General features: G+C 41.4%; 1 protein-coding gene across 2 annotated transcripts in view; it reads left to right on the top strand.

Annotated features, from left to right (window-relative positions):
- Flt1 (fms related receptor tyrosine kinase 1) overlaps positions 1-24,307 on the top strand; it is a 184,212-nt gene that overhangs the window by 73,995 nt on the left and 85,910 nt on the right. For both annotated transcript variants that reach the window (XM_042685381.1, XM_042685382.1), the window contains exons 11-13: positions 9,273-9,387; positions 16,970-17,078; positions 23,752-24,060. In XM_042685381.1, the coding sequence (XP_042541315.1) occupies positions 9,273-9,387; positions 16,970-17,078; positions 23,752-24,060 (533 nt within the window). The remainder of the gene's footprint in view (positions 1-9,272; positions 9,388-16,969; positions 17,079-23,751; positions 24,061-24,307) is intronic.

Here is a 24,307-nt window from a genome sequence, read left to right as displayed (position 1 = left end):
GGAGTTCAAGCCCACAACTGACAAAAAAAACACCTTCATTTAATCATCAGAATTTCATTAAGACAGAGACTAAAATCCTCATAGTAGTCCAGATCAGGCACAGAGCTTAAGGGCTTGTCAGGCAACAGCCATGGTTGCTATGTCAAAAGAACCACAAATGGGTGGTTTTCTCACACATCATGACCAGGCAACTGAAAGCACTGCATAGGTGCTTTATAACAGGATTGGTTCTGTGGTTGCTACTAGACAGTAAAATGAGTAAATTTTGGTCAATAGGCCAGAATCAAATACAGTTTAAGAAGGCTTTGTTGTGAAATCAAGACCAATTTTTTAAGGGGTGTTAGGTTGCCAAAAGGTGTCAGTCTGAAGTTTAAAGACAAGGGCTCTGGAGCATGAGTCCAGACTCTCTCTGTCACATACTGCCATCTACCAGCTGTGGGATTCTCTGCAAAAGAACCATCTCAGAGTCTGGGGCTGGTACATTGTAGGTTCCAAGTTTGTTTGCTGAAAGTTGCTTACTGCTTTTAGGTACTTAATAGGCAGTTTGGGACTGTGTACCACAGAAGCACTTCCCTCTGAAGAGACACAGTCGACACACTGATATCCTATGAAAAATGACACTCAATAAGCTGGCAAGGTGATTTGTACTGCTCAATTAGCACTCTCCTAAGCAACATGCTTGCATCTTTGGAGAAGTCTTCTCACTATAATGACTTATTCCAAAGAAATCAGAATGGGACCCCTCAATGTCAAGTGTTCCTGATTATTTAGGAAGTTAGAGGGTTACAAGGGCCTGGATCTACTCTCCCATGAATTCTTTTTCAGCTGTTAAATACTCCTTGACTCTATCTTTATTCAGTTCGTGGTGACACGTGGCTCTTGTCATTTTACTTGCCTGTTCTCAGTGGTGTTCTGATATTTTTTCATGACTTTGACTTGTCTCTTCACTAAACATAGTTGTGTGTGTGTGTGTGTGTGTGTGTGTGTGTGTGTGTGTGTGTGTGTGTGTGTGTGTATGCGCACATGCACACATTTGTTCGATACTGGAGCTCGAACTTAGGGGCTTGCATTCTCCCTTAACTTTTTGGTTAAAGGTTGTGCTCTACCACTTGATCCATACCTCCATTTCTGGTTTTTTGCTAGTTAATTAGAGGTAAGAGTCTCATGAGACTTTCTGCCCAGGCCAGCTTTGAACCATGATCCTCAGATCTCAGCCTTCTGTGTGGATAGGATTCAAGTGAGAACCACCAGCATCTGGTTAAACATAGACATTTCTTAATAGAAGAAAATAAATCATACGTTTTTTTTTTCCTGCAAGAACTATGATTTGACCTTTTAAATGGAATATGAACAGGAAATTTGCTTTATAATTTGAACAGAGCTGTATTAGTAATTATGAGGCAGCATTTTTACCACCACACCTTTTTTCCCTCTACTGGTTTAGAAAGACACCTCTTCATGTCAGTATCATTGCCTAAACTGTTTTTATCCAGGACTATCAGTTTGTCAGGGACTGATACGGCTAAGCCCATCAGATCTCCTGGCTTCATTAATATTCATCATTGTGATTGATAGGCACTGATGGTGGTGACATAGTGATTAGCTTAGAAGGCTTGTGTGAGGTCGGTGGGTGGTCACTAAAGCCCTGTTTGTAGCCAAGTGATGGGTGGCAGATTTGACGCCAGACATGAGGTTGGGTATATATCTAGTCAGGCCATTCCACCAGGCTTTACTCTTCTCACCCAATTAACTGGGCAAGAGACATTTACTACCCATCTACTGTTTGCCAGGTGACTGGACTAGGCACTGTGGCAATAGTAATCAATGAGGTAGAATCTCTGCTCTTCAGTAGCTCTCTGTGTAGTCAGATAACCAAACGATGGCTAACATTACCAACTGCTTTAGCGTTTTCCAGATGAACTCATTCAGAATCCCCTTGATATTTGCTGACATTCCAAGGGATCTTTTGTAAATTCTTTATTTAGATCACTGTTTTGGCTTTTTTTTTTTTTGGTGCCTAAAAGAGAACTAGAAAGACATAGCATGGGATTGCGTCTTTGGAACTGGCAAAGCTAAGAACACATCCATTCCCAAAGAATGAGAAGTGGTTCACACAAAATACAGTAACTAATCATGCAACTCTGAACAAACAGAAAAAAGATTAGATGGTGCAAAGATATGGTCCACATGCTACTTGTTGTGAGAGGGGAAAGGAGACAAACATTTGCAAGATTAATAGGCCCATGAGATTAAAAGAAGCCAAGAGAAATACAGACCTGAGATCTGAGAGAAATGATTTCATCTCAGCTCATCCTCTCCGGGACAGGGTAGACAAACTACTTGACCACATTTCATCAGTCAGGGGTACAGGACAGATTATTCTAATATCCCCTAGTGTCAGCCAATGGCAGAACACCAGAGTAGACTTATCAAAAGTGATTTTTGTAGCTTGTGACCCAAAGACAAAATTTCAGACTCATCCAAGAAACCAAAAGACACTATAAGTCCTCTGAGTCATTTTTTTTGTAACTATGATACTCACAGTTGAGCTTTTGCTATCCAGTACTACATGACTAGAAATTTATGAATCAATCCATCATTTGAACTTGAGTCTGATAACTCTTCTTTTCTTGGAAATCTCTTCTTTATGTTAAACCTTACCTTACTCCTAACCCTGAAGGCTTTCTGTATGTTTCCACCTTGACCACTATATATCATGTTAGCTCTCTTGGTCAGGCAGTCCTTCACTAAGCAGAGAAGTGAACGAGGTGTCTAGCAGGATGGAGCAAAGGACCTGCCCTTTCCAGCCTCCTGGCCACCCTTGGGTGGGGTTAAGGCCTAAGGATCTCTATCCCTTGCTGAGCTTCTATAGAGGAGCTGAGGAAATGGGGGGTTGAGAGGGGAGGGGTGCCGGAGCCTGTCTGAGTTCATGCTAGAAGCCCAGAGAAGAGGAAGGGAAGCAGAGGCTAGAAGACAGGCCTTGTCCTGAGTGTGAATGGATCATGGTCCCTGGAGGACAGGAAGCAGGACAAGCCAAGGTGCTGAAGGAAAAGTAAACAGAGGTGGCCCAGGAGGCTGGATCCCCTCCACCATTGTCCAAGGAGCTGACCCAAAGCCCTCATTCCCCAAAACTCTTCTCCACAGTCCTACCCTCCCCGCTCCTCCCCAAGCATCCAGAACAGAAGTCATTTTCAGTACGGGCTCCAAGGTGTCACGAGGTCTATTAGTGCACCAGCGTCCCCTCCGCCTGACCCTGTGACCACCCTGAAGGCCTAGGCTCTCTTCCTGAAGCTGAAGGAACAGGAACCCTTCTGTCTAAACATGCCTTCCAACTGCACGCCTTCTCCTGCCAACCAGCATCCTCTCGCCTATATTGTTTTATTTGTTTGAAGAGAATGTGAGAGGAGGGGAAAAGATAGTGTTTGCAGATTCTATTAATCTGATGGCCCAGACACACTATCACCAGTGTTTTCACACAACACCCACAGTATCAGGCAATGTTTACATCAGGCCTCCAGCAGGAGAGCCGCCAATGGCCCCTGGCAGGGCCCCAGGTGGTCTTTCTTTCCCTTTCTATGTTTTTTAAAGATGTTTTCTAACCTTGATTTGCTTCTGTATCACTCCTCTACCCTTTTGTTTCTTAACTTGCAAATGATTATATGTGTGTGTGTGTGTGTGTGTGCAGAGTTCATACTGGTCTTCAGATCCAAAAGGCAACACAAGAAAGAGGAAGATTGTTCTGTGTCTTAGGACTTTGTAGAACTTTCTAAAGCCTTTTTTTTTTTGGGGGGGGGGAGGGAAGAGGATGGGCCCTAACTGAATATGTGCTTTAAGTACATATTTAACACATGCGTTCATTCTTAGGCCACACAGCTGAGACTTAATAGAGGCAGCTGCCAAGTATTGGAGAACTCAGCTTCCCTTCAGACAGCACTGGCCCTCCATCCAACCTCAGGGTTGCTATTTAAAGTATTGGAGTTCATCGTAAAATAGGCAAACTATATCCAGAATATGCTTATGGATCATACAGACAAAAAAAAGTTATCAAAGAAAAAGATTGCGATTAAAAATTGGATTTTCAACTGGTTGCTGGTGGTTCACATCTGAAATCCTAGCTACTCAGGAGGCTGAGATCTGAGGATCGTGGTTTGAAGCCCTCCTGGGCAGGAAACTCTGAAGCTCTTATCACCAATACACTATTCAAAAAAGCCAGAAGTAGCACTGTGACTCAAGTGGTAGAGTGCTCACCTTGAGCAAAAGAAGCTCAGGGACAGTGCCCAGGACCAGAGCTCAAGGCCCGAGATCAGCAAAAAATAAATAAATAAATAAAAATAAGAGTAAATTGATTTTCAAATTTGTTGCAAGATTTAACAAGAGATAAGATGAGTTCCTGCCATTTCAGCATCAAAGCATTTTTATGACCTAAAGCAAACACACTTTTTTGTGTAAACTATAATTACAACATATCCCTTTCCACAAAGGACCAGGTACATCTTCTCCCTCCAGGAAATAAAAATCTCATTTCCCTTGCTAGGTGACTTTCAGAGGAGTCCCAGAGTTTTTCTCTGAGCCATATTTCCTCCTGGGAAGCATGACAGGAAAGGTTTGGGAAGGTCCTTGGAATAAAGTCCCCTGCAAGGTGGACTGGACTCTGGAATAGGAAATCTGAGTTCTCTCACTTCTGTTCCCTCTCTATGATGCTGCCCAAGGCATCTGATCTTGCTCGGTCCAAGTTTCCTTATTCACAAAAGGATTTCCAAAATTGGAACCACAATATCTGCTTCACCGGGGAGGCCATGAGAGCTTGTTAAGGTAAGACTAATCCACAAAGCTCCTGGGCCAAGCCTGGCACCTTGGGACCCTCAGCAACTACCAGTTTCTCTTCAGCTGACCAAGAGTAAGGAACAGCGCAACAGAGATTTTCCATGAAAGGTCAACATCACCTGTGCTAGAGTAAAAAGGGAGCTTTAAAGAAACACAACAAAATGTGCTTCTTTATCCTAACACTCAGGCTTCAGCACAGACCTAGAATTGATGTGGTTATTTACTAATGGGAAACCATGTATGGAACAAGACATTTGTACAGGAAGACAGCAGGAGTCTTTGAGTCACAAGTGTCCCAACAGATAGCAGTTACTAGAAAGGCTAGAAAGTTCAATCCTTCTCCCCAATTCCTGAGAGAACTCTGTTATTTTCACCCAGTTCTGAAACTACCACCCAATTCTCTCCTCTTCTCACATATAACAGGGCCACTGCAAAGAAAATATAAATATCCCAGAGTGGCTCACGCTCACCCATCTAAACTCTCTCTTTAGATTCCACCAATGCTCTAAAGAGAAGACAAGCACAGGGCTGAGTTTTAAGCAGGGAGAGAAAACAAGAAACCGGAGGAATGAAGAAACTTTGAAAAGCCGAATTGCTAAAAGCCAGCACGGTGGTTTGAGTGCTGGATGTGTAAAGGTGAATGAGAACTGAGCTTAGTTCATGAGCTACAGGATGACAAAGGCAACTCTATTATAAACTGAAACTTCAGACTTCTCACAGACTGATCATTCAGTGTATTTTGGTTGTGTGTGAGAAGCCTTTTCTTCATGTACAAAAAGTATCATTACCCAGGGACTGTTGGCTCATCCCTGTAATCAATCCTAGCTACTCTGGAGGCTGAGATCTGAGGATCACAATTCAATCCCTCCTTGCTGCCCCCCCCCCCCCACATACCCTGAACAGGAATGTCCATAAGACTCTTAATCTGCAATTAACAATCAAAAAGTCAGAAGTGGCTCAAATGGTAGAGCACTACCCTTGAGCAAAAGGTCAAGCCCCAATACAGGCACAAGGGGATGGGGCAGCATTGTATTCCAATAATGTCTTTGAGCACAGCAGTAGTACATGGTGTAAGTGATGAGTGCAGACAGGAGCAGAACAGGGGACAAATTCTGCCAGCAGTCCAAACTGTCCAGATTAGAGGTTCTGCCTGTGTTGACTTTGCTTTTTCCTATGGGCCCAGCTTTTCTTCATTTGATTGTTGGTCCCAGAAGAGCCAACTATTTATCAGTGTGGAGGGAACATAGCAAACCCTTCACTGCCACAAGGAAACCAACCTAAAGCATGTGGGTCATTAGTGACATCTGTATTTATGGGGCAGGGGGTGGCAGTCTCCCATTATGTGTCAAGAGAAGATGATTACTAACTTGGGCCAGATGGGAGAGAGACACAGATGGCTCCCAGTTGGAGTTCAACAGATTGATATGTCACATATAGGGTCCCAGCTCCAGTGACAGACATATAATTGGCTGACTTTTTTTAAAAAAATATCAATTTCTGGTCTGAAACAAAGTTGTGTCAACTCCAGAACAATCGGCAGCGCTGATACAGAATACATTGCTACCCCAGTGATGTTTCTCCCTTGGACTGATTATAAATCTCTCCATACTATTGGACTTGGCATGCTGTATGCAAATGGAGGCCGGAGTTCTGAAGCTCATTAGAAAAGGGACTGAAGGTTGGAGCATGCAGAGGACAGCCCCACACCGAGGCAGATAACGTGGCCTTGTCCAGAATAGTGCATGGGAGCTTTCTTATCTCGCTTTGGCAGGAGGTACTGTGGGCTTCCTGTGCGAAATCAGGAGCAAACGCTGCTTTCCTCTTGTTGTTCGGCTTCCTCCCCCCTCAAGACGGTTCCCAGCACAGTGGTTATCTTTGCATCTTCAAACATGGCACAATCCACTTCCTTAAGAGCTTGATGTATTCTTAAGGCTTAGGCAAATTCCCCTCCCCCTAAATCTCTTTTCAAGTGCTGTTATAGAGTCAGGCTCTTAAATGGCATTCTATTTTTGTGGTTCCAATTTACAAAGAGGGAAAAATAACAGCCCCTAAATTAGAAAAGAGCCACAAAATCTGTCCTTTCCCTTTGGAGGACCTGGCAGGCAGTCAGGCCTATGGTTTCCATACTAGGCTCTGGGCAGTTTGGAACTACCCTGAGAGGGAGAGGGTAGGGGACGAAGTGGGAGTCAGAGGCTGACAGCCCCAGAGTCAGACAGCAGCTGGTATGTTCCCTGGGCATTGCCTACACTTAGTTTCCTCTAACATTTTTCTTCGCATTTCCTAAAAGACCAAGTATATTAAGTTTTGATGATTGTGCTTAGGTAAATTTGGCTAGTAGAAATCACAGAAATTCCTTAGTGAATTCTTTTGTCTTTAATTTTGCAATCTAATTGTAAAAAAACAATTTTTACATGATACAGAGTCTAGGTATAAGCACCATGCTCTGATAGGCATAAAGGTAGCATTGTGGTTATATTTGAAAAAAAAAAAAGTCTTTGAAGCATACTGGATAAGAATGGTAAGAATTTGGGATTTAAGCCAGGCGCTGGTGGCTCATGCCTCTAATCTTAGCTACTCAGGAGGCTTAAATCTAAGGATTGCGGTTCAAAGCTAGCCCAGGCAAGAAAGTCTGTGAGACTCTTATCTCCAATAAACCACTCAGAAAACCAAACGTGACGCTGTGGCTCAAGTGGTAGAGCACTTGCCTTGAGCTGAAGAGCTCAGGGACAACGCCCAGGCCTAGAGTTCAAGCCCCACAATCCCTGCCCCCCCCCCAAAAAAAGAAGAAGAATTTGGGATTTACTATAAAAAAAAAACAATTCTAAACAACAACAAAAAAAAAGAACTCAAGAGCTAGATAAAGCAAATGTGGCCAAATCTTAATCACTATGAAATAAACAGTGATGAGCATAGGATGCTGTTAAGTGTAAAGCATTTGTCTAATACACATAAGGCCCCCTGGGTTCCATCCCCAGCAAAACACACACAGACACACACACACACACACACACACACACACACACACACACACACGCACACACACACACAAAATCCTGATTGATGGGAACATATGGTTTATCACGCTGTGCTTCTACTTACCAGTGTTTGAAAATAATGAAAACGCTCCTATTAATATAATATATCATGTACCTTGTATCAGTTCATATGTTTACCAGTGTTTAGAGTGCTGATTATATGCTAGGTCTTTGCTTAGCTATGGGGGCAGGTAAATAGACAGACATAGCATTGTCCCCCTGTGTCAGTTGTCCCTGTAGGATCTCAGAAGTCTCTAAATGGACTATAAATGTGCAGGGCACATTCCAAACCATATAATGGGAAGAAAAAGCTGGACCCAGCAGACTGGGCCATTTAACATGTGGGGACTTTCTCAGCTCAAGGTCCAGAGAGGAGAAACAATAGAATTTTTCTGACGTTCACAGTCTCTTCTACTTTCTTCTTACATTATCTTCCTGCCTTTATTTCATGTAAGTCATTACTGATTTGGGCTACTTAAAATGAGCCACTCATTCTTTCTGGAAATTGGTCTTCAAAATTCTTCCTGATTGGATAAACTCCAGAATCTGCCTGAGACATGTACACACTCAAGACCAGCAAGCTTTCTGATCACACTAGTTCAGAAGATAAAAATATAAAATAATTAGATGTTTGGGCAGGGAGTGGTAGATCTTATGGACCTTAAAGCCAAATATCAAGAGCCGGGTGCTAGTGATTCATGCCTGTAATCCTAGCTACTCAGGAGGCTGAGATCTGAGAATCATGGTTCAAAGCCAGGCCAGGAAGGAAAATCTGTGAGACTCTTATCTCCAGTAAACCACCAGAAGTGGCATTGTGGCTCAAGTGGTAGAGTGCTAGCCTTGAGCTGAAGAGCTGAGGGACAGAGCCCAGGCCCAGAGTTCAAGCCCCTTAACTGACAAAAAAAAAAAAAAGCCAAATATCAATACCTTTATTTTATAATGAAACACTTAAAGACTAAGAAACAAAAGAATTTGTCACCATTTTCCCAAAACTTGAAAAGAAGTAGACTGAATTTAATAACCACTACACGATGTCTGTTTCCATATGAACCTAATTAGCACTGGAAAAAAAAAATAAGCTGTCCAATGGAATAGTCTGAATAAAAGCCAGCCTTTGTAGATGTGAAATGCTAGTGTTTCCCTGAGGTTTCCATTCATTAACTTTACTTGCCCTTATGTTGCATGTTACTTTCAAGTGTCTAGATTGAAATACATTTGCTATTTTTAAGTTCTAGGTATGAAGATAGGAAATAAAAAGTTTAAGGAAAAGATCATTTGCATAAAACTTGTGATTTTGTTATCTAAAGACGTCTCCAAACTTTTACATTTTACCTGTCACAACCGGCTGGACCATGCAACAAAGCAAAATTGTGATAACTTACTCTTTTTGGTTTGGTTTGGTTTTCCAAATAGGTGTGTCTTTTGTTCTACCAATGAAGAATCATTTATCCTGGATTCTGCCAGCAACATAGGAAACAGGATTGAGAGCATCACCCAGCGCATGGCAGTAATTGAAGGAAGAAATAAGGTACTATTCATAAAAGTGATTAGTAGGATGTTCTCAAAATACACTCCTCAGTCTCAGTTCTAGGTTTGTTGGAACCTGAAGCAATTTAAATACTCAAAATCAAGAGAGAAGTCAATACCTGACATATGTCTTTGTGGAGAGAAACATGAAGATTATTCCAAGATAAGGAGAACTTGTCCTTAATGAACAGGTGGAGCTGACGTGAATATCAGACAAATGGTCTGCACACAGTGGACATATACAAAATAAGATCCCAGGAAATGATAGCTAGTAAAAGACTTAAAACATCCTATTTCATAAAATGTCATATTTTTTCCCCTGTCTTTGCTAGGGCAAAGCCTAGGTTGGGGTATGCAGGCATACATGGTCTATCAAGATTTTTCCATCTAATGAAGTCCCTGCTCCTCTCTCTCTGGGCCTTGGCAAGTCACAGTGGATTGCAGAGCTAGGACCTGCTTTCCTGTTGAATTAGGGAAAAATATAGTTATGAATCTGCTATTCTCAGGCACAGGGATAGCGATGCTTTAAAAAAAGGATGGGCTGGGAAGGTGGCTTAGTGGTAGAGTGCTTGCCTTGCATGCATGAGGCCCTCGGTTCAATTCCTCAGTACCACATAAGCAGAAAAAGCTAGAAGTGGCACTGTGGCTCAAGTGGTAGAATACTAGCCTTGAGCTGAAAAGCTGAGGGAGAGTGCCCAGGCCCAGAGTTCAGGCCCCACAACTGACCAAAAAAAAAAAAAAGAAGGGAAAAAAATCAGATAACTCCTTGCTGAAATGTCTCTTTATGGCAACACGCCTACATTTTTGAGTAAAGATGGTTAACTGTTGGATTCTTACAAAAATTTATGAGCATAATTTCAATAGAACTTCTAGTCTGATTTTAGAATTTTATCTACAAAAAGAGAGATAAGGAAATAAAATGGAAAATGAGAAAGGTATCTTTTCTGATTAGATTGAATTAAGAAGCAACCCAGTTCCATATATAAAACTCATTTTTTTAAAAAAAAAAATGGTGAGAAGCTAGGCGCTGGTGGCTCATATCTGTAATTCTAGCTACTAAGGAGGCTGAGATCTAGGGATTGCAGTTCGAAGCCAACCCAGTCAGGAGAGTCTATGATACCCTTATCTTCAATCAGCTACCAAAAAGCCAGAAGTGGAGCTGTGACTCAAGTGGTAGAGTGCTAGCCTTAAGCATAGAAGCTCAGGGACAGAGCCCAGGCCCTGAATGCAAGTCCCAGGACCAGCACAAAAAAATAAATGATGAGGTGGCTAAAATCTAAACAACTTTTTCAGACAGGCTTGAAATAAGTCTATTGTATTGTAACTTTATAGTGGGGCAGATTGATAGGCACCGTTGGTCCTGAGCCACCTGACTTATATTCAGGAGCCCCAGGATCAAGCTCCACCCCTTTCTGTTGCTATAACAATATGCAAATCAGCTAACAGCTCTTAACCATGGTTCTCTACTTCCAACAAATGGAACTATGATGTTGCTCTATCTAGCTTCCTGTTAGAAAGATGGCATGGAATAGCATTATGAGAAAGGCTCTACAAATACTTTAGTAAAAACAATTGACTTATATACCCTAATGCAATTCTTGAAAACTGTAATCATATACAAGAAAGAATATCTATTAAACAATTATTTTCATGTTTTAAAAAACTTTAAACACTAAAGAAGGCAGAAATATATAGGGTGCTTATCCTACAAGCAGCTCTAATAAGCTCAAAAAAAATTACTGCTTTCATGCTCAGAACTGAGGAGAATTTACTATTTTTATTTTACTATTTTATTTACTATTTTTATTCTGTGTGAAAAATATCTTTCATAAGCCACAAGCAAGCAGAAGTTATGCTATTTCCAAACGATAGGGATTTTTTTTTCTTTTACAATTAATACTGTTCTGTGTTTTTCTGTACATTTTTAGAAATAAATTAAAGTCCCAATTTAGACCACACTGATCCCTTTATCCGTGGTCATACAGGTAACCTGTATGACCTGCAATGCTACTCCCTAGATATGGGTGGGAGCACTCACAATAGCTTTATTATTTATTATTTGAGAATTTCACGAACTTTTTTAATGTTTGTTTGGTTTGCTCCCCCTTTGTTGTTTTGTTTAGTTGTTTAACTCAATGTGAGGTAAAGAAGAAAATAAAGTTTAATCCCTTCTAGTAAGTTTTGGCCCAGATTTTTGAAATGTGAGTCATCAATTAGAGATGATAATGGCCAATGTGAAGTTTTCATATTGTTTAAGTGACTTGCCATGACATTTGGGTTTATGAATAAGGAATAGGAAGTTGAAGGAACCCTGTGTTAGGGAAAAAATAATAAAACCGGAAATGTGTGTTACAGCATCAATTCTGTAAGGCTGGAGAATCGTGACAATTTGAATGTTGTAGCAACATTCCTACTACAGTCATTTGAAGGCACAGAAGTGTGTGTGTGTTGAATGAGACAGATCCTTGGCAGCAGCAACTACACCAATCAAAGGATTACAGCTGTGTTTTAGTTCCCACTGGTCCCCTTTTTGTTCTTAATTCTTATGTAGTATTTCTCCATCAGTTGGCTTTAATGTGCACCCTATGTTAATTTTAGGTTCTTCCATGACCTTTATACATTGGTTTCTCCCTGAATCATTTAAAAGCAAACTATATTAGAAACATCCTGAGATTAAAATCACTCTTCCATATATAGATTTTTTTTAAATACTAGTTCTGGAAATTAGGCTGAATGACACATCACCCCATTCATTCTATTCCGTGTGGTGGATATGACATTGTAAGAGTGAATTACTAATACTTAGCAAAGGGGAAGGAAGGAACATGAAGAAAGCCAAGCTTACAGTACTTGATAACAGTTGTCAGGAGTCGTTCCTGGGTCATAGAAAAGAGGCCAGAGGATGGAAGTAAACTCTTTAAGAGTTTGCTTTAAGAGTGTAAAATTACAGTGGGCCAAAAACCTCTCTAAGGCTGCTTGTCTCATGAGTTAATCAGCAGAACTCAAGTGTGTATATGTGGTACGCTGGTGATTGAAGCTAGCATGTGCTTTGCATATGCTAGACAAGTGTTCTATTGTTGAATTGCATCTCTGGCTCTTGAATTTTTGAACCTGATGTCATCCTGTAGCCCAGGTTTGTCTTGAACGAAGGCTTTCCTGTCTCTGCCTCCTCATGCTGAAATTACAAGACATGTGCCACCATGCCCAGCTTAAATTTTTTAAACATTTAAATTGATGTGCTCCTTCTGTGTAATGAGGCACTGAGAATTAGAAGCAGATGTAAAGGAATGTCAACCTTATCTTCTGACAGAGAGGAGCTTAGAAATCCTAATTTCATTTTAGCACTCCTCCTTTCTTTCTGTTCCTCAGTCCTCTTTCACTGGTTGTTGGTGAAGAATGAAAACTAATTATAGAGCTAATACAAGCAGACGGCCTTAAGACATTTTTTGGTGTGCCCTATAAAACAAACGATTATAATTTCCAACACCTGTTTCAGCTCAAACCTTGGCACTTTCTCTTTGAAAGTAGTCCAGGTGATATTTGGTGCTCCAACTGTTATTTTCCATTTTTCCCCCCTTGGAACAATAGTCTTTGGTGGTGAGCATACGGAAACAGGTGTGTCCCTTAAACACAGATTTGTGCATCAACACTTATTGTGCCACTAGAAGTCACCTTCTGGTCTAACCAAATGACACTGGCCCTACTGCTCATACTTGAGCTCCGTTTTCTGACCTTCTAGTCAAGTACCTTTTGTCAAGAAACCTTTATGTTTTATGAACATAAGTTTTAAGTTCATAGTTTAAAAATAATCTCTAGAAGAGACATTTTCATAAAGTTGATTATAATATATATGTGTGTGTGTGTTACTATAAATTTTTCTTCTGTAATTACAACCTCTTTATCAATAATATTTTCAAATCACTCATGATATTTGAAAAACAGCTTGCTGTTTGTGTAAACTGTTATGAAAGAAGGAAGCTAGCATCTCTGCATATAGTGGCATTTAGCTTATGTGATTTATTCCTGCTGATCAAAGGAGGTATTCTCAAGGAAAAGCCAATACAGAGTGGACAGAACTTTAGATCTAGGTTATTCAACTGAAGTGTTTCAGTGGGAAAGGCAACACAAACAGCACACAGGCTCGAGTTAAACAGCCTGGGGCAGATGTTCTGCTCAGGCTGGTCTATGGGCCTGTGTATCATCAGCCCATCACTTAATCTCTCATTTGCTCTATCTGTACAATAGGGTAATGAAACCATCCCATAAGAATATAGGGAAGATTAAATGAGATACTACCTGTAAATTGTCTTGTACCATGTCCATTAACATAGCAAGTACTACACAAAGGCCCCCCAAACAAGGAAATAATGTATAAATGTATCATATCAGCTTCTTTGATCTTAAGGGCTTTAGTGAGGTGAATTCTGGAGTAGGTCTAACTATGATTAAGAGGTTTTGGAAGGTATTCAGGCAAAGAAGAAGGTGTGAATGCATTCCTTCTTCATGGTTTATCATCTGGCATGATTCATGTCACTTCTGGGTACCTCAATTTACTTCTGATCTGACTTCTGTTGGAATCTTGAAAATAGCTATAGTCATTCTCAGATACCTGCCCATATCTCTCACTCTACGATTTGAACCCCAGTGTCCGCTGTGTATTACCCAGGTCTGAATATAGCAATTGTATACATGTGAATTGACTTTTCTTACCACAAAACAGTGCTTGTTCTCAGTTGCTCTGAGTTTAGTGAGATGGAAATCATTTGAATAAATGCCCAAACACAACTATGGATGCAGATCATTTCATTGTTTGAAATTTCAAACATCCTCAAGCCAAGAGAAATAGGGTTTCCACTTACTGAGCAACAATAAATCTGAGAACTCAACTAAGTTTCTTCTTAGGAGAAATATTTGAGAACTAAGATGATAATAATTTTTAAAAAGATTGAGATCATCTCTCTAAAATTTCCCACCTCTTATCAAGATTAATCATCAAATTAAGGGGAAAAGATCAAGCTCTCCCTCAAACATATCTCCATTAGATATTCGCCTTTGTATTAGTGTTTTCTTACAAATAGTAGGACATACATATGATCTTAAGATAGGAAAATTATTTTCTGTTACCTTAAAAGTTAAGAGTAAGAGCCAGGTGCCAGTGGCTCATGCCTATAATAATCCTAGCTACTCAGGAGGCTGAGATCTTGAAGCCACCCTGGGCAGGAAAGTCCCTGAGACTCTTTTTTTTTTTTTTGTGGGGGGGCCCAGTCGTGGAGCCTGAACTCTGGGCCTGGGCACTGTCCCTCAGCTCTTCAGCTCAAGGCCAGCGCTCTACCACTTGAGCCAAGCACCACTTTCGGCTTTTTTCTTTTTGTTTATGTGGTGCTGAGGAATCGAACCCAGGGCCTCAGGCACGCAAGGCAAGGGCTCTACCACTGAGCCACCTTCCCAGCCCCCCCGAGACTCTTATCTCCAATAAGCTACTCAGAAAAAAGCCAGAAGAGGCTCTATGGCTCAAGTGGTAGAACACTAGCCTTGAGTACCAAGAGGCTCGGGGACAGCACACCAGGCCCTGAGTTCAAGCTCCAGGAGCAGTAAAGAAAAAAAAAAGTTAAGTCATACACATTTCTGGTCCCCTTGCAACATTTGGGAAGTACCTTGATAATCATGCAGTAGCTGTCTGCTAAATTGAAGAAAACATTGCCATATATTGCAGATTTTTTTGGGGGGGGAGAGTGGGGGGAGGTCGGTCAGGGGACTTGAACTCTGGGCTTGGGCGCTGTCCCTGCACTCTTCAGCTCAAGGTGAGCGCTCTACCACTTGAGCTACAGCACCACTTCCGGCTTTCTAGTGGTTTATTGGAGATAAGAGTCTCATGGACTTTACTGCCTGGGCTGGCTTTAAACTGCGATCCTCAGATCTCAGCCTTCTGAGTAGCTAGGATTACAGGCTTGAGTTACTGGCACCCAGCTCAGATATTTTTTATTAATACACGGAGTTTATGAGTAGCTGTAATTAAGCAGATACTCCCAACGAACAAGAGAAATCATTTGGAGCAATGTTTTTGTTGGCTTAAAAAAAACAACTCAGAGCATGTTTTAGTCTTCTTTAGATAGAAATACTGTAATTTCTTAATGGAAATAAGATACCACAAACAAAGTACCTTGCATATTACTTAGCAGCTCAGAAAAATATCAGGACCCTTCTCAAAGACAAAGAATACATTTAGCACCTAGGAAAGCCCATTACCATATGTGAGCCTATGCATTAATGTCAACCTAGAGGTCACTTGATCATTATTTTTTAGTTAGGACACCCAAGTGGTGTCCTACAATTTCATAGCTATAGGGCACTATAGCTGTGTATAAGTGTGTGTATGTGTGTGTGTGTGTGTGTGTGTGTGTGTGTGTGAATTAAGTCTTAAAAACTAGCCTTTTCAATCAGGCAATGGTGGCTCACACCTATAATCCTAGCTACTCAGGAGGGTGAGATCTGAGGATCACGGTTCAAAGCCAGCCCAGGCAGGAAAGTCTGAGACTGTTATCTCCAGTTTACCACCAAAAATCCAGTAATGAAACTGTGGCTTAAAGTGCTAGAGCACTAGTCCTGAGCAAAAAGGAGCTCAGGGACAGAGCCCAGGCCCTGAGTTCAAGCCCAAGGACCTGAACAAAACAAAGCAAAACAAAAAAGAGCAGCACTAAAATCTAGTGAAACAGTATTACATTAATCCACAGTCTGTATATCTGCATTTTTCTAGAAGAGGAGTTGAAAAACTGAACTATTACATAACTTGTGTAACCTACATACAAGCTCTTAGTGAGCTTTTTGACCTCCTGTAACTTTAAGGCCATATGGGGCCTGCATGCCTCATACTTAGAGCTCATACAAGAAATTGTTTGGCCACATACTTCTTTTTTTTTTTTTCTTTCTGAACATGGGACCTGAACTCTGGGCCTGGGCGCTGTCCCTCAGCTCTTCAGCTCAAGGCTAGCGCTCTACCACTTGAGCCACAGCGCCACTTACAGCTTTTTCTGCTTATGTGGTGCTGAGGAATCGAACCCAGGGCCTCAGGCATGCAAGGCAAGCGCTCTGCCACTGAGCCACCTTCCCAGCCCTGGCCACACACTTCTGTCCTTATTCACTTTGCATGCCCACTAGAGCCCACTAGAGCACAGGAGCCTCTGGTTACCATTGGCATTTGAGCTCTCAGGTCCCCAAACAAGGGAAGGCCTCAGCCTCACCTGTTCCTCCCATTGATGTGAAATGACCACCTCATGGGGTGAGACGTGCAGTCCCACAGCTCAGGTCTGTTCATTGTTAGGCCAGTAATACAAGATAAGCCTGAAACCCTCATATGAGTCGGATGTCATGGGCTCCGGTCTCCTGAGGACCTGCTTTCCTGTTATTTTCCCATTCTTGCTGGGGCTCAGCAAGGAGAGAACTTTCTGGTAACCACCCACCCATGCAATATTATCTTTGCTGAATGAATGGGATCGTTGAATCATTTCAACCTCGAGAAGCTGCTTAGAGATATTCCAGTGGTTCTCTGTCCCATTGCCAGCTAAAGGTTCTTTTTTCTTTTGCAGATCGCTAGCACCTTGGTTGTGGCTGACTCCAGGATTTCTGGGATCTACAGTTGCATGGCTTTCAATAAAGTAGGGACTGTGGAAAGAAACATAAGCTTTTATGTCACAGGTAAGCAATGTATTCTATATATATCCAGAAAGACAGTCTGGTGACTTCGGCCTTTTGATACTGTTTGCATTTAGTGCACTTATAGTTTGAGTGCTTTTTTTTTTTTTTGGTCCAGTTTTAAGTACCTTCATCCTTGTTCTCAGAAATAGAATGCTACAACATCATTAGCTCTCCTGAAGAGTTATTTCCCTGAATTCTCTTTTAAGAGTTATTTGTGTATGTCTTTTTCCCAGACTGTATTGCAAATGTGGGATCTCGTATACTCACTTTTGAATTCCCTTTAGTACCTAACACAAGGTTTGGCACACTGGTTGCTCCCTAACAAAGAAACCAATGAGAACACCAGTATTAGAATGTCAGTTAAAATGCAATATTTCTTTTACCCTCGAAGTAAGTTAAGTAATAGAGACTGATGAATGAGGCTCTCCTATAGAAATCTGAAACTGAACTTGGCTAAATATAATTAATAGGCTATTTTCAAGCATGTAAGAATTAATCATTTTAAATATGATCTCTGCAAATCTTACAACCTCTGAGGCACACAAATGGCACTCCTTATGTCCCTGCCATGGGTACAGGAAGGAAATAAGTAGCTCAAAGTATAAAAACAATTGCCTGGCTCCATACACCCCCAATTTCGGAAGAAACCTGGGCAGGCTGCCAACTCCCTGGAAACTTCACACTGCATGGGGCAGGCTGCAGACATTGTCTAGAAGTCTCCAGAAAGAACGAGGCAGGACAAATTTCATAAGATGGTTGGCTTGTCAGATGATAGGAACCTTTTGGTAAGTGAGCCAAGCCCTAGTTTCCCTGGGCCATGGGACACATCCTGCAGTTGATTCTCATAGTAGATCAGAGCCAAAAGGCAGTCAGAGAAGATACTCATCCTCCCAGCTCTCCCACGTGATCAGAGGAGAAAATGGCCCCCTTATGTCACCAGACAGAATCAGGTAGAAAGCACTTCTACATCCATTCCAAGTAGGGAAGGCCTTCCCTTAGGAGGGATTCTAATTAACCTCATCCAGACTAATTCTCAGTGAATCCAGATGACTTGGATGAATTTAATACAAAGTTTCTATTGTTCTTCATATTTGTTGGGAAACAAGTTAATATCCAAATCTATGGGTTTAGAATATTAAAAATGGGAGCAATTGCTTTGTTCCTTTCTGAACGTTCAACAATTTTGCAACAATTTTATAGGCACTGGCTATTAAACCGTATACTTCTCCTCAGCACTGATCACTTGTTTTTAATCAGCTGAAATAAATAAACGGGATAAAATGTAAAGCTTAGAAGCTACAGGTAACCTATAGGTATCACGTCAGATGGTACAGCTCAAGGCCTCTGAGAAGGAAGCAGGATGGAGGGACCCTGGCTAAGGGTAGAATTTGAATAAAGAGAAGGAAGAGGCTAAGACTTGCCCTGACATTTCCAGATCCAAGGCAAGAGTTCCACTGGAGACCCACAAATCCTTCATCTAACCACTGACAAAGTTGAAGCCATGCCAGAAGACTTTGCATGTCAGCGTCCTATGTGCCAACATAACCTTTGGAGGTCCCAAAATCCAGGAGGAGTTTAGAACCTTGGGACTACTCTGAGTTGCACAGTAGGGCACAGTGCAGATGGCCTTACTCCCCGCCCCCCTCTCTTCTCTGCGAGGGATCATGTACCACTTGTGTGGTCTCCCCAGCCCACTGAGTGTCTCTTCCCCCCCCACCCAAGCCAGGCCTTTCTATAGAGTCATCTGTTGGCTATTTCTTCAGTTGACCTAGAGGTATGCCTCCTAACAAGTGGTCTGACTCAGGAGGGGAGACCTCTGGAAAAGGAAAAGGTCTGAGCCAACTTAGAAGCAGATTTGGGATCAACGTTTGGGGGATTTCTGGGATCACAAAGTCCCTGGCATAATGCAGGAGTGGACTGATACAGGTTCTGGATGGAAATGTTCCCCATGGATTCCTCATAGAAGAAGGAGATGTCCATGCCAAATAAAGTCAGATAAAGACTCAGGACAAGGACACTTTCATGCCTGGTGTGAGTATAGTTCCAGAAGAGGATGTGACAAGCATGGAGATGAGAGACAGGCTCACATCCTCCAAATATGCCTGCCAGGAGCTCCTGGATCTTTTCCTCTAGAAGCTCAAGAGTTTGTATATCTTGAAAATGAACACAAGTTCAATGAATCCAGTCCCCATTGTCTAGAAAATGTACTTTCTGAAAATTTCTCTTTTACCAATCCTGAAAAGTTCTAGATTGGATTGGTGATGGATAAAAATGACTATATTCACAGCTTTTTGTTAGCTAATTATTATCTTTTTCTTGCTTGAACCTTTGTCCCAAGATTTATCCTTAGTCAAGACTAAATACTCCTAAGAAATCCGTTGCCTTATGTGTCTGTTTTATGGAGAAACAAATGTGTGTTCACTGCGTATACTTGATATAGTGAGAGTAATTCTTGAAAAGTATTTTTAGAGCTATAAAGTATAGATTTGGATATTTATTGATCCTCATTTCAGTTATGTTGCCCTTTGTTGAAATAGAGAAACAAGTTGTGGTGGCTCATACCTATAATCCCAGCACTTAAGAGGCAGGAGAACTGAGAAATGAAGTTCCATAGTGGGACTGTGTCCCAAGAAAAATAAAAAGAAAGGAGAAAAAAAAATAGCAAAACACAAAAGAGCCAGGAGCTGGCTTCTCACATCTGTAATCCTATCTGCTCAAAAGGCTGAGAGCTAAGAATCATAGTTCAAAGCCAGCCTGGCCAGGAAAGTCCATGAGACTCTTCTCCAATTACCCACCAAAAAGCTGTAAGTTGAGGTTTGGCTCAGATGATAAGAGTGCCAGCCTTGAGGAACAGTGCCCAGTCCCTGAGTTCAAGTTCCCAATGTTAGTATGCATGCACGTGCGTGCGCACGCGCACACACACACACACACACACACACACACACACACACACACACATACACACACACACACACACACACCAAATAAGAAAAATAAAACAGTAATTGAAAAATGAAATTTGAAATTTGAAAAAAGGAAAATTGGTTAACTATGGCTCTCACCTGTACATGGCAATTACTTGAAACAAGTAAAACTTCCTAGGAGCTGGATTTCTTCAGAGAATGCTATTTCCATGTTTGTGTTTAAGTCAGATTTTCTCCACCTCCCCCTGATAAACAAGATCGCCTTCGTCCTTCTAAGAGTCTAAATGTCTAAGTGCTTGTCTGTCATGAACTTCATGTCCAATCAATTCAAAGCATCTACTTGCAATGTGCACCTTTGTAGAGAAATTAGTATTTCCCTTTATCCTAGGTTGAATGTCTTTTCTAAGCAAGTGTTGACTCTTCTCCCCAATACCTCCTAAGCCTCAATGAATGTGACTACTGGACTGTTGACATTATTTGGTGATGACAAGGACGGGGATGAATGTGCCACAGATAGGAAAGTGTGGGAAGATTGCTTGTTTTCACGTTAGATGGTTAGAAGGCAACATTTTCCTTGGGTCTGTTTTTGTACTCAGGGTTTTAAAATGTCATTGTGAATTAAGAAGAAAATCCCTCTGGGTTCATTAAGCAATTGAGGACATTTTCTTTATCTTGCATCTTCCATGGATCAAAAGAAAATACCAAAGGGGTTAGCTTGGGCGCCTGGGGCTCACGCCTGTAGTCCTAGCTATTTAAGGGGCTGAGATCTGAGGCTCCCAGTTCAAAGCCAGCCCACTCAGAAAAGTCTGTGAGATTCTTATCTCCAATGAACCATCAAAAAATCTAGAAGTGGAGCTGTGGCTCAAGTAATAGAGCACTAGTTTTACGGGGAGGGGCAGAAACTTAGTGCCCCAGGCCCTGAGTTCAAGCCCCAGTATCAACATGAAATTTTTTTTTTAAGTACCAAAGAGTTACATTGAGAAATAGATAATTCTGCTTAAGAGGCTGTTTGGTGACTTCAACCAAATTAGCTTCAGTTAACTGTCTCCCCACACAAGAAACTGATCTGGAGATGGATTTGCTTCTTTTCTTTTCCCCTGTGTATGTTTTTGCAATTTTGCTGGCACTCAGCATGGACTATGGGTGTGTGAGCAATTACAGAGGGTGAGACAGGACCAGCACTGCCTTATCTCCCCGGCTTCCCAATGTCACTAAATGCATTTTATTTTGAGATTCCTGGTGGTGCTTGGCAAAGATAAACAAAATCTTCCATCAGGAAACCTGTGAGGTATTTCCACAGGAAGTTTCAAATCACTAAAGTAAACAAAAACTCTCTACATGATCTCAGTGGTGTTAACTGGGCTTGCTAAGGGTTCTAACGACCAGGATAAAACTTCATATGTGAAAAGTCGGTGGTCATTTCAGAAGTGATCTTGATTTCATAGTATCTCTGATCTACCATCTGTGTAAAAGTTGTTTTGTTCTTCATACTTGGAAAATGTCCAAAATGTAAAAAGATACTGAGTTAAAACAGCTATCACTAATTCCTTGGAAGTGTAAAATGACTATCAATTACTGTTGTATCTTCTAACACATTCTTAGATTTTTTTTTTCATTTAAAAGCAGGGAAAGCTGCACTAAGCTCTTCTCTCTCCAGCCACTGTCACCCCCCACTTCCAGGTTTCAAATGAATACTTTGGCATTTCTTCAGACGTGACACTTTATAATAAAGCCAATGCCAGAAAAATCAGAAAAAACAAGCAAAGTGAGATTTAGGAAAGAGTTGATACGGTATCTAATTTTGGACTATTGTCCTCTTCAGGTTTAAAGGTTTCTTTATAGCTTTGTGTGCAAAGGATAATAACAACAACAATAATAATAATAGCATCACATAGAGCTTTTCATCTTCAAAGCACTTTGTCAAATGTTGGCCCAAATTCTTTGCTCAAATAAAGATACACCATTAGTAACAAGCAATGGGAAGGTTTTGAGAGTGATCAGCTCAGGGCTATAGCTGAAGATTTTTTAAAAATCTTCCAGTGAAATGGTCCAAAATGACACTAAGGGACTTGCAGCCTAACCCTTAAGTAATGACGCTGGGCAGAATGCATGGGATGTTGTTGATAGAGATGGAGATGGAAGGAAAATGAAAAGAAGGTGAGCTGGGATAGACAAGGGACAAAATGGCTTTGAGTGACAGCCGCCTTAGGAATAGGTTTGAACTGAGTAAATATGATTTTTTTTTGAAGTCTTGTGATGCTGATCAAACACCAGGACCTAGCTAGGCTGTACCACTGGGCTCCCCCTCGAACCTTAAATCAGGTTTTAAAATCAGCTGCGCATGATGGAGCTCTTTCAGATGAGTTGTCTGTATTTTTCAGAAGCAATCTTTGCTCTTTTTTTTTTTTTTTTTGGGTCCGGTCGTGGGGCCTGAACTCTGGGCCTGGGCGCTGTCCCTCAGCTCTTCAGCTCAAGGCTCTACCACTTGAGCCACAGTGCCACTTCCGGCTTTTTTCTTTTTGCTTATGTGGTGCTGAGGAATCGAACCCAGGGCCTCAGGCATGCAAGGCAAGTGCTCTACCACTAAGCCACCTTCCCAGCCCAATCTTTGTTCTTTTATTTCTGAGTAAAACCAGCTCCATCAAAGGGATCCTGAGTAAGGAAAGCGTTCCGGTGCCCTCAGCTTCACTATGCCAGAAAAGAGCCAAGGGGGGAGGGACTGAGACGCAGCTCCTGTCACTGGAGAGGATAGGACTGAAATGGTATTGAATGCCAGGTACCCATGGGTAAGTGTCCCATGCTGTTTTTTGTTTGGTTTGGTTTTTGTTGTATTTATTCATTTATTTACTTATTTATTGGTGTTGGTACTGGTGCTTGAACTCTGGGCCTAGGCACTGCCCCTTAGCTTTTTCACTCAGGGTTGGCACTCTACCATTTGAACCACCGCTCCATTTCTAGCTTTTTTTGGGTGGTGGTTAACTGGAGATAATCTCACAGACTTTTCTGCCCTGGCTGGCTTTGAGCCTTCACCCTCAGATCTCAGTGTTCTGAGTAGTTAGGATTACAGGTGTGAGCCATCAAGGCCCAGGCTATTTTGAATAGGTTTGCCTGTACAAGTATTATTGGGTTTTAGGACCATGACGCTCAAGTTACTTTACTCTTTTGTCCTCTTCAAATTCTCACTTCTCAGTAGGAGGATTGGATGTATAAACAAATGGGGAATGAGGTTATTATCCCAAGTTGGAAAAAGCAGCTGCTCTACTGTGAAGAGCAAATTCTGGGCAAATAAAGAAAAATCACCATTTTAATGAACTGTTTTTCATTTCCTGCCTCATATTTGATGGAATGAATTCACCTGGTTCTTCCCTTCTCTGTTTGATCCATTCCCCTAAAATAAAAAGTAAATACCTATCCTCTTTAATGTTAATATTGAGAGAACTTGTATCATAATAATATACTCTTTTTCTTAGTGCCAGTACTGTGGTGTGAACTCAGGACTTGGGTACTGTCCCCTTTCTTAGTTTTTTGTTTTGCTCAAGGCTGGCAGAGAGTCTCATGGACTTTTCTGCTCAGGCTGGCTCAATATTAAGACCTCAGCCTCCTGAGTAGCTAGGATTACAGGTGTGAGCCACTAGCCCCTGGCTGTATCAGAATAATTCTTAAAATTTTTACTATCTTAAGACTCTCGGACTATTTCCTGAGACATCGGTTTCTCTAGGAGCTAAAGTTCTTCCTTCTTAATTTTACAGATGTGCCAAATGGGTTTCGTATTAACTTGGAAAAAATGCCCACAGAAGGAGAAGACCTGAAACTGTCTTGCACAGTGAATAAGTTCTTGTATAAAGATGTTGTTTGGATTTTACTGCGGACGGTCAATAATAGGACAATGCACCACAGCATCAGCAAGCAAAAAACAGCCATCATTTCAGAATACTCTATTACGCTTAACCTTGTCATCAAGAATGTGTCTCTGAATGATTCAGGCATTTATGCCTGCAAAGCCAGGAATGTCTACACAGGGGCAGTGGTCCTTCAGAAGACAGAAGTTACCATTCGAGGTGAGCACTGCACCAAAAAGGCTGTTTTCTCTCGGATCTCCAAATTTAAAAGCACAAGGAATGATTGTGCCACACAAAGTAATGTAAAACATTAAAGGACTCTTGCTTAAAAAAAAAAAAAAAGTAACAGTTGCCTCATATCAGCTTGATATATTGTCACTGTTGCTAACTTTGAGCTTGGAGGAGAGGTTCCTCCACAAATGATCAGAGATGATAGGAATAATGAGACCCCCCCCTGGGGGGCCAG

The sequence above is a fragment of the Dipodomys spectabilis genome, unplaced genomic scaffold (assembly GCF_019054845.1).
Source record: "Dipodomys spectabilis isolate Male_0828 unplaced genomic scaffold, ASM1905484v1 ptg000095l, whole genome shotgun sequence".
NCBI classification, from domain to species: domain Eukaryota; kingdom Metazoa; phylum Chordata; class Mammalia; order Rodentia; family Heteromyidae; genus Dipodomys; species Dipodomys spectabilis.
The sequence above is the reverse complement of the archived record's forward strand: the minus strand, read 5'-3'. Positions and strand labels throughout refer to the sequence as shown.